A 10,445-nucleotide genomic window follows, 5' to 3' on the forward strand; every position below is an offset into this window, starting at 1 on the left:
AGTTCGTGGCACTCGCTCCCTTCCCATTGGCGGCTGCCGGTTCCCGAGAATGCGTTTCCACGGCGATCCCGCGACGGAGTTCGAGACGGGGCGGGGCCAGAGCGAGCGTGGGGCGGGGCCAGAGCGAGCGTGCGGCGTCGCTCGGTCGGGCTCTGCGCCTGCGCTCTGCGGCCCGGTGAGGTGAGGCGGGCTGGTGCGCCACCAGGTGTCGCGGAGGGGCCGGCCGTGTGGCCTCGGGAAAGTGACAGTGGAGCAGCCGCAGTTTGAGAAGCAAGAGAAACAGTACGTTTCTAATCCTACTTATTGTTAACACACTTTCAATATAATGAATACCGCCTCTCTCTCTCTCTCTCTCTCTCTCTCTCTCTCTCTCTCTCATATATATAGTGGTTTGCAGGAATCTGGACTATATGTGAAGTGAAAGCCTTTAGAGTTTTTATTTTTTAATTGACATAAACTTGTTTAAATGTTTTTACTGATTTTTTGTTTTGTTTTGTTTTTAGAGAAAGAGGAAGGGAGAAGGATAGAGAGGCGAAAAATTCAATGAGAGAGAAACATCAATGGGCTGCCTCCTACACACTCCCCACTGGGGAACAGCCCACAACCTGGGCATGTGCCCTGACTGGGAATTGAACGAACCATGACCTCCTGGTTCATAGGTCGGTGCTCAGCCACTGAGCCACCGTGGCCGGGCTGGAGGGTTTTAAACCAAGGTGTGGCACAGTCTATCTTTCAAAAAGATAACCTTAATCACTGTAAGGTAATGTATGTAAGTGCGAAGGAGGAGGAGAAACAGAAGAGAAAGTGAAGCAAGGGGAGCCATGAAGAGGCTATTGTAAGAGGCCAGGCAAGAGACGATGGCTTGGATGGTTCTGGTAGGGCTAGAGCCACTATATTGTACAACTGAAAGGAATATAATATTGTATGTCAACTGTAATTGAAAAATAAAAAATATTAAAATGAAACTAAGGAGAAAAAAAAAGACTGAGAAAATACAGGGAGGAAATTACAGAAGTAATACAAGAAAACTTCCCAAACCTTTCATTAATTCATGTCTGAGTGTCATGTATAATAAGTGAACAAAAACTTATTCCATGGCACACTGTGCTGGCATATAATATTAAGAATAGCCAGGCAGATGTGGGTCAGTGGTTGAGCATCGACCTATAAACCAGGAAGTCACATTTTGATTCCCTGGTGAGGGCATATACCCAGGTTGTGGGCTCAGTACCCAGTGTGGGGCAAGCAGGAGGTAGCCAATGATTCTCTCATCATTGATGTTTCTCTCCCTTTCCCTTCCTCTCTGAAATCAATTAAAATACGTTTTTAAAAAAATGTTCTTGCCCTAATGCCTAGACCTGTGAATATGAAAAGACCAGATTAATTTACCTGACAAAAGAGGCTTGGAAGACCTTGAGATAGGAATTACCCTGATTACCTGGGTGGGTCCACTGCAACCACATGAGGCCTTAAAGGTAGAAGAGGATGGGAGAAGAGGCGGTCAGAGAAAGATGCAACAGTGGAAGAAGAGAGATCTGAAATGGGAGAAGCATATGTCCAACTGTTGCCGACCTTGAAGATAGAGGAAGGAGGTCACAAGCCAAAGAATGTAGGTGGCCGGTAGCAGCTGGAAACACCAGCTAACAGGGACCTCAGTCCTACATCCACAAGGACTGAATTCAATTAGCCTGAATGAACAAGGAAATGGCATCTCCCCTAGAACCTCTAGAACAGCAGTTCTCAACCTGTGGTTCGAGACCCCTTTGGGGGTCGAACAACCCTTTTACAGGGGTCGCCTAAGACCATCGGAAAACACATATATAATTACATATTGTTTTTGTGATTAATCACTATGCTTTAATTATATTCAATTTGTAACAATGAAAATACATCCTGCATATCAGATATTTACATTACGATTCATAACAGTAGCAAAATTGCAGTTATGAAGTAGCAATGAAAATAATTTCATGGTTGGGGGTCCCCACAACATGAGGAACTGTATTAAAGGATCGAGGCATTAGGAAGGTTGAGAACCACTGCTCTAGATGGAAATGCAGCTCTGATTTTAGCCCTGTGAGACCCATACTAGATGTTTGACCTTCAGAACTGTAAATTTGTGTTAAGCCACTACGTTTGTGGTAATTTGTTATGGCAGCAATAGTTAATTAATACAAACAATTTTCTGTGCTTGATCACTATAGTCTTCTCTGCTTTTGGATTTCATATACAGAGAATCATACTGTATGAATTCTTGTGTTTGGCTTCTTTTTATTATTATTTTTAAAAATCTTGTTGAAAGTATTACATATGTCCCCCCCCCCCCACCTCATCCAGCACACCCCAACCCCCTGCCCCAGGCCCTCACCACCCCACTGCCTGCGTCCATGAGTTCTGCATATATGCATACAAGGTCTTTAGCTGATTACTTCCCACCCACCTACCCTCTCCCGTCTTCCCTCTGAGATTCTGCACTCTGTCCCATGCTTCCATGTCTCTGGATCCACTTCGTTCATCAGTTTACTTTGTTAATTAGATTCCACATATGAGTGAGAGCATGTGATGCTTGTCTTTCTCTGACTTATTTCACTTAAAATGATACTCTCCAGGTCCCTTCCATGCTGTTGGCTTCTTTCACTTAACATGTTTTTGAGAATCACCTATATTGTTTGTAACAGTAATTAAAAAAACTGTTGAGTAGTATTCCATTATGAATACACTACACCTCCTGATGGACATTGGACTGTTTCCAGTTTTTAGCTATCATGAGTACATTTTTTAAAATATATCTTTATTGATTTCAGAGAGGGAGAGAGATAAAAACATCGATGAGAATCATTAATTGGATGCCTCCTGCACGATTGGGGATCAGGCTGTGCCCTGACTGGGAATCAAACCGTGACCTCCTAGTTCATAGGTGGATGCTCAACCACTGAGCCACGCTGGCCTGGCCATCTCTGAATTAATATAGTGGGTATTTTAGGGGAGAATCATAATCTAAATTTAAAGTAAAGCCAGGATCGCTTAGAGATATTTAACTATATACTACTATAGCCTCATTCTTCTACTGTAATGAGAAAAGTTTAAAGTTTGATCAATTATCATGTAATAGAAACAATAAATCTGTATCTTAACAGATATAATGTTTATTCTAAGTGGAAATCACCAGTGCCTAAATTGGTAAGAAGGGAAAACAATAGTTGGAAAGAAAGGGAAAGGAGAGAAATGGGGAGGGATAAAAGAGAAATCAATAGTTTTGTTAAGCAACCACCACCACCCTTGGGGCAAACGAACTATAAATAGACTTGTTTTGGGCATTATTTTAAGCTTGTTTGTTCACTTAATATAATATTAACTAATCTCTCAGATGCTGATTTCAATAGGAAAAAATGACAAATAAAAGCTACCTCTGAAGTGAAGTTTAAAATATTAAAAATCCTTTAACTTTACTTAGCCCTTTTCAACTTTCAATTTATTTTCACATTATTCCTTTTGCTCCTCATACTCCTGTGAATTTGAGATTTGATTTTGATTTTATGTATGAGAGAGAAAAAGAAAGATACTCGGAGAGGCTGATTTGTCTAAAGTCACATGGTTTGTATGAGCTGGAACCAGTACCCAGGTGCTCTTCAATGTGGAGTTTCCCTGCTTTCTACTTGCACCCCCCTTAATCTTCAGCCCCTGCCTTCTCTCTCAGTCACATTAATTTTATTTTCCTGTTGTTTATACGTCTTCTAAGGAAAATGATAAGTTTAGTAATGGTGCAATATTCATTGTACCTATCTACTTAAAAATTTTTATTGTACAAAAGTTGCATTGAAACGCCAATATGCATTTATTTCCTCACCATTCATAAATTTTTAATTTTGAAGATTCTGGACCAGATAATATGTAAAGAGAAGACAAGGATTATCCAAATAAGTTATAACAAATTTCTAAACCTCTCACATATTAAAATTAGTAAGACAAAAATATGATTTACAGTACACATTTGCCATTATGTTAGATAAGAAAATAGTACCCATACTAAAATTAATTCATCCTACTTATCAAAATTTCTAGTATAAGAATGAAAATATTCAGATTCTTATAAATAGACAGGTATTCAAAAGTTTCTTTTGGACAACATTCTTTGGTGTTTATAAAACTGCATATATTATTATATATCTATTATACAGTCTTTTCAGACTGTACATTCCTTTTAAATTGGAAATTAAAAAATGTTAGATATATTTATAGAAAATAGTTATAGGATATTTTGATTTCATGGTGCCCTAGTGTTTATAGACCATATTTACTTATTAAACTTTAAATGACTACCTATACTTTGATATTTCTTATATATCTACATGTACCAAAAAAATGACATTTATGGGCAGAAAATTAAACTGAGTTGACAATTATTTATGACTCTCTCAAATGGCTATTCCACAACATACAGAGCTAAATGAAAAGATGAAAAGCCTAGCATTGCTTGGATACCAGCTTGATAAACAACTAGGAATGCCAGATGCATAAGAAATGTAGTATTCTACTTGAGAGGCAGAAGACAAGTGAGTGAACAACATGGACACAACTTAGTATAAGTTCTTCACCTTAATAAAGTAATATTCATTTGCAAATATTACCAAAAGTAAAAAAAATTTATTTTACAGAGTGGTTGGTTTTTGTAATACATCAAAAACTGTAGTTATACTTCCCTATTCTCACTGCTTGTCTCATTATCAGTGGTTGAAGTTTCTCCCAAATAATTTACTTTACATTTAAAGTGGCAATACAGATTTTACTTAACGGATTTAAGTTTTAATTAGAAACTAGTTTTATATACAGAAAATCCATAAATATAGAACTTTTATTCTTTTTTTATCCTAGGGCTATGCAAAAAAATCGACTAAAATTTTTCATTTGGGTCTTTGTAATAAACATGTACATACATTATTTACAATGGAGATGCTTTCTGGCACAAAGTAAACACAGAAGTAATTTTGGTCTTCACTTGATTCCGTCATTATATGTTCATCTTTAAAGATGATGTGATATATCATGTTCACTCTAATTTCAAGATTCTTGTTATACACATAATTCAAATAATGATTTTACTTGAACAATGAATGCTCCATTCTGTATTTAAATTTCCTTTAAGATTCCTTGATCCAATAGTAGGGAACTTTAATTTTGTTTTTCAAATATGGCAAAATGTTTCTGTACAATTGTGTGCAATTTTCTTCCTTCTGGCAATATTCTAAATACTTAGTCATTTAATCTTCATTGTTTACACTCCAGAGGTAATTCCCGGTTATCTCACATGATGTAAGTGCCATCTTTGTAGTATTTCATGGACTCCATTTGTTTTGTCATAGCCAGGACATCATGAAATCCGGTACTTAGGCCAGACATATGTTGAAAGTATGCCTCTTTTTCCACTTGAATTGTTAAATTGTTTACTCCAGCATCTTTAAGTATTCCTGTAACCTGTTATAAAAAGATCCATACATTTTAAAGCTTTTAGGTTAATGCATTTAATGCACATGTCTTAAATAATTGATATTTCATTTTTTTATAGCTACAGTTAGTCAAAGATACATCCTATCTAATAAAAGAGAAACTTGGTAATTAGCTGTACATCCGCTACCCTTCCCATTGACTCATCAGTGAGATATGCAAATTAACTGCCAACCAAGATGGCGGCCGGCGGCCAGGCAGCTGACGCAAACAGGGAGGCTTGCTTGCTTCAGTGACGGAGGAAGCCAGGTTCCCTGCCTGCCTTGCCGGCCTCTCAGCTGCTCTCTAAGAAACATTGTAACAAATATAGAAGCTAAACAAAACCCCAGAAACCTGCTTTAGTCAGCCAGGCTTCAGCCAGCCGGATCGCAACATTGTTTCAAATACAGAAGGTAAACAAAGGCCAGAAACTTCTTTCAGCAGTGGAGGTCTCATAGCTGGAGCCAAGCCTCAGAGCTAAAGCTGGCCCAGAATAAAAAAAAAAAGAAAAAAAGGATAGGTTAGGAGCTTTAGTCACCTGCCAGCCTGAAAACGGCCCTCAGCCCCTCACCCAGACTGGCCAGGCACCCCAGTGGGGAACCCCCACCCTGCAGGGGTGTGACCAGATGCAAACAGCCATCATCCCCTCATCCAGGCTGGCCAGGCACCCCAGTGGGGACCCCCACCCTGAAGGGGGTGTGACCAGCGGCAAACAGCCATCATCCCCTCACTCAGGCTGGCCAGGCACCCAAGCGGGACCCCCACCCCGATCCAGGACACCCTTTAGGGCGAACCAGCTGGCCCCCACCCGTGCACCAGGCCTCTATCCTATATAGTAAAAGGGTAATATGCCTCCCAGCACCGGGATCAGTGGAGCCTCGAGGCCTCCCGGCACCAGGATCAGCGTGACAGGGAGCAGCGTCCAAACTCCCTGATCGCCCTGCGGCTCTATGTGTGACAGGGGGCGGGGCCACAACCTCCCTATCCGCCCTGCTCTGTTCGTGACAGGGGAAGGCGCCCCAACCCCCTGATCAGCCCTGCTCTGTGCCTGATAGGGGGGAGCTCCCCAACCCCCTGATCGCCCTGTGGCTCTGTGTGTGACAGGGTGCGGCGCCCCAACCCCCCACCCCCACGGGCCCTGCTCTGTGTGTGACGGGGTAGAGCCATAACCTCCCCATCGGCCCTGCCCTGAGTGTGACAGTGGCGGCGCCCCAACCCCCTGATTGGCCCTGCTCTGTGGGTGATAGAGGGCAGCGCCCCAACCCCCTGATCCACCCTGCTCTGTGTGTGACAGGGGGCACCGCCCCAACTCCCCTATTGGCCCTACTCTGAGAGTGACAGGGGGGAGCTCCTCAACCCCTGATCGACCCTGCTCTGTGCGTGACAGGGTACGGAGCCCTAACCCCCCTGATGGGCCCTGCTCTGTGTGTGACAGGGGGTGGCGCTGCAACCTATCGACCCTGCCTTGAGTGTGACAGGGGGCGGTGCCCCAACCCCCCAATCGGCCCTACCCTGAGCGTGACTAGGGGTGGCATCGCAACCTCCCGATCCGCCCTGCTCTGTGCATGACAGGGGGCGGCGCCCCAACTCCCCAATCTGCCCTGCTCTGAGTCTGACCAGGGGCTGCACCTAGGGATTGGGCCTGCCCTCTGCCACCCGGGAGCAGGCCTAAGCCAGCAGGTCATTATCTCCCGAGGGGTCCCAAACTGCGAGAGGGCACAGGCCGGGCTGAGGACCCCCCCCCATCCCCCCTGAGTGTACAAATTTTTGTGTACTGAGCCTCTAGTCCTCAAAATAATGTTTATTATTTATTTGGGCAAATGTTAGATAGGATTTTATTAGTTTTTGTTTAAAATATGGGACACTTGACAAATCTGCATGTCATTCTTGTGTAGGGGCCATGCTAATCTTCTCTGTATATGTGCTGCCGAAGGGAGCACAAAATAGGATTTTAGACGACGAGTAAATTCTGATCTCACTTTAAAAGTAGTAAAAGAAAACAGCTATTGCTTCCAATTCAGTATGTCCAGAATAGGGATACAAGAACTGTTTTGATCCCTATCTTCAACCATAGCATATACCCTGCCAATGTTAATATTATAATAATTAATTTAGGGCTACATTTATAATAACTTATTTCTTGATCTATTGGGAATTAAGGTTGATCATAAATTAATTTTATTTTACATTAACTTAAGCTGATCCTCTAAATCCTAAAACTTGATTTTATTTTAACCAGTTTTGGATATAAAGAAAACCTAGGTGTACAAAATGTTGTTATCCTCAGATGAAAGACTGAAATTTTAAAACAGTTAAATTACTATGGAACAGTATAAGTAATAATGCAAGAATTACCTCAATTATATGCAAGAATTACCTCAATTGAAATTACTTTAAAAACAAAAGATTATTACCTGCTGTACTATTCTTTGTTCCAGCACATCAGATGTCACCTGTATATGAATTGTTCCTGCCACAATATTGGCAGAATGACGCCAAAAATGAGGGTCTCGGTATGATATTAATCCTTCAATTTTTTGTATCTGTCAAATAAAAGCTGACGTAATATAAATGGACTTAAAGGTTATAATTTACTTAACACAAAGCAATCTTTTTGGTCCAGGAACCACTATTAAGCTAATTATTTATGTATTTTTTGTTTATTCTCAAGCATTAACTCTTTCCAATAAGCTTCCAAATAATATTGGATTATCTATGCTCTCCCAAAACAAAAACAAACAAATCCAAACGAGAGGCAACTACATTGGGATTTAAATTAAAGAAAATCAGCATCTTCATAATATAGTTTTCTATCCAAGAAAGTATCTCCATTTACTCAGTTCCTATTTTATGTCCTTTAAATAAAACTATATTTTGTTCATTCAGATATTGGACATTTCGTGTTAGGTCAATTTAATTTCAAATGCTACTTTAAAAGGAAGAAAATAGTGAAGAAATTACACACACTACCTTTTCTAAAGCAAGATGTAATTCTTTTTCATATTCTGGTGGCAGTCTCAGAAGTAGAACCTGACAAGCATCTTTAATCAGTGGAACAACACTGAGAAATATTAATATAGCAATAAAAAGAGAGCAGAGGGGATCAGCAATGAACCATCCAAACTGCTCTATAAGAATTGTGGATACAATCACACCAACACTGCCAAGTGTGTCTGCCAAAACATGTAGAAATACACCTGTAAGTAAAATATATAAAAACATTAAAAATTAAATCACATCTAATTTAGTTCTTTTATCCATAAAATATCTATAAGTATTATTAGATACCTACTATGCACTGTCACTCAAAATGACTAAAACATGATCACTATCCTCAAGGAATTTACAACCCAGGAGTAAGAAGGTATGGATGTGGGCTACTGTACCACAGTGTGGCGAGTTTTATGTTGGTGTGGTTTACCCTGGGAAGGCTTCCTAGAAATCGTGTATGAGCCAAGTCTTAACATTACCCAAATAACTTATATTAAACATTTAGAATAATTCAATACAGTGATAAATACTTCTCTCTCTTTAAAAAAAAAAAAAAGAAAAAAAATATATATATTTTTTTTTATTGATTTTTTACAGAGAGGAAGGGAGAGGGATAGAGAGTTAGAAACATTGATGAGAGAGAAACATCAATCAGTTGCCTCCTGCACACCCTCTACTAGGGATATGCCTGCAACCAAGGTACATGCTCTTGACCGGAATCGAACCTGGGACCCTTCAGTCTGCAGGCCAATGCTCTATTCACTGAGCCAAACCGGTTAGAGCTCATTTTCTTTTTATAGTACAAAAAAATCTGGGTGTTTTTTGTAGTGAGAGTTCATAATGGCATACTCAGTATTTCCCCTGGAAGTAATATTTATGCAATTGTCATTATGAAAAGAACTCTATAATTATACAGTAATTTACATTTACTTACTTCAACCTTTTTTTTTTTAAAAAATATTTTATTGATTTTTTACAGAGAGGAAGGGAGAGAGATAGAGAGTCAGAAACATCGATGAGAGAGAAACATCGATCAGCCGCCTCCTGCACATCCCCCACCGGGGATGTGCCCGCAACCCAGGTACATGCCCTTGACTGGAATCGAACCTGGGACCTTTCAGTCCGCAGGCCGATGCTCTATCCACTGAGCCAAACCGGTTTCGGCAACTTCAACCTTTTTTTAGCCACAGATTGTTTTTCCAAAATAAAATTGTACCAGAGTGCAATATTTAATACAAATGAACAGTGTCAAATCACAACATGGTTGAAAAGTAGGTCAATATTTGGCAAGGACTCACCCCTCATGTTAGCATTCATGCCTCCGCCTGCAGATCCATGGCTGTGACCGTGCCCATGGTCACTGTGGCTGTGCATATGGTGTGAATGGCTGTGATCAGATGAGTGACAGCTTCCTTGAGAAGCTCCATGGGTATGGTTATGGGCATGGCTAAAGGCACAGATACCAATAAGGTTTACTATCAGTCCTCCAACTGAGACTGGCTAGCAAGAGGGAGAAAAGAAAATCTTTAAATTTGTAATTTAAAAAATAAGCTTGTTGCTTAAGAGTTAGTATACAGCTATGTGTTTTCTGTTTATAGTTTTGAAGGTATTCATAGCAAAACCTCATTACATTCATTAAGTAAATCCAAATTTTAAGTGATTAAGAATATGTACTTGGTTCATGACTTATGAATAAATAAATGATACTGAAGTTTTCTTCTATTTAAATAAACAGTTGGAAAATACTATTTCTTAGAGTAATTATACACTATATCTTAAATCTTGTTTACATTACTAGGTAAATTTCAATAGTATGTATTTATAGGTATAACTCATTCTTTTTAATAGCTGCATAGTATTCTATGAGTGAAAAATTCATTTAACTAGTCCTTTCATTAGTGGCCATTGTCCGCCCCCCCACATCCATTATAAATAACTAGAGGCCCGATGCACGAAAATTCGTTCAAGAATAG

At 40.0% G+C, this 10,445-nt stretch overlaps 1 protein-coding gene, 1 long non-coding RNA gene and 1 pseudogene across 3 annotated transcripts in view; 1 reads left to right on the forward strand and 2 right to left on the reverse strand.

Annotated features, from left to right (window-relative positions):
- The first annotated feature begins 141 nt into the window (after nucleotides 1-141).
- LOC111825263 overlaps nucleotides 142-10,445 on the forward strand; it is a 30,015-nt gene continuing 19,711 nt past the window's right edge. The window contains exon 1 of the long non-coding RNA XR_002828433.1: nucleotides 142-282. This is a non-coding gene — a long non-coding RNA (uncharacterized LOC111825263). The remainder of the gene's footprint in view (nucleotides 283-10,445) is intronic.
- Nucleotides 3,812-10,445, reverse strand: part of SLC30A5 (solute carrier family 30 member 5) — a 29,320-nt gene continuing 22,686 nt past the window's right edge. For both annotated transcript variants that reach the window (XM_023751200.1, XM_014452168.2), the window contains exons 13-16: nucleotides 9,771-9,972; nucleotides 8,452-8,678; nucleotides 7,896-8,024; nucleotides 3,812-5,472 (exon numbers count right to left, since the gene is read on the reverse strand). In XM_023751200.1, coding sequence (XP_023606968.1) covers nucleotides 5,302-5,472; nucleotides 7,896-8,024; nucleotides 8,452-8,678; nucleotides 9,771-9,972 — 729 coding nt within the window. In that variant the 3' untranslated portion in view covers nucleotides 3,812-5,301. The remainder of the gene's footprint in view (nucleotides 5,473-7,895; nucleotides 8,025-8,451; nucleotides 8,679-9,770; nucleotides 9,973-10,445) is intronic.
- Nucleotides 7,332-7,419, reverse strand: LOC111825690 (annotated as a pseudogene).

This window comes from Myotis lucifugus, unplaced genomic scaffold (assembly GCF_000147115.1).
Source record: "Myotis lucifugus unplaced genomic scaffold, Myoluc2.0 scaffold_0, whole genome shotgun sequence".
In the NCBI taxonomy this organism is placed as follows: domain Eukaryota; kingdom Metazoa; phylum Chordata; class Mammalia; order Chiroptera; family Vespertilionidae; genus Myotis; species Myotis lucifugus.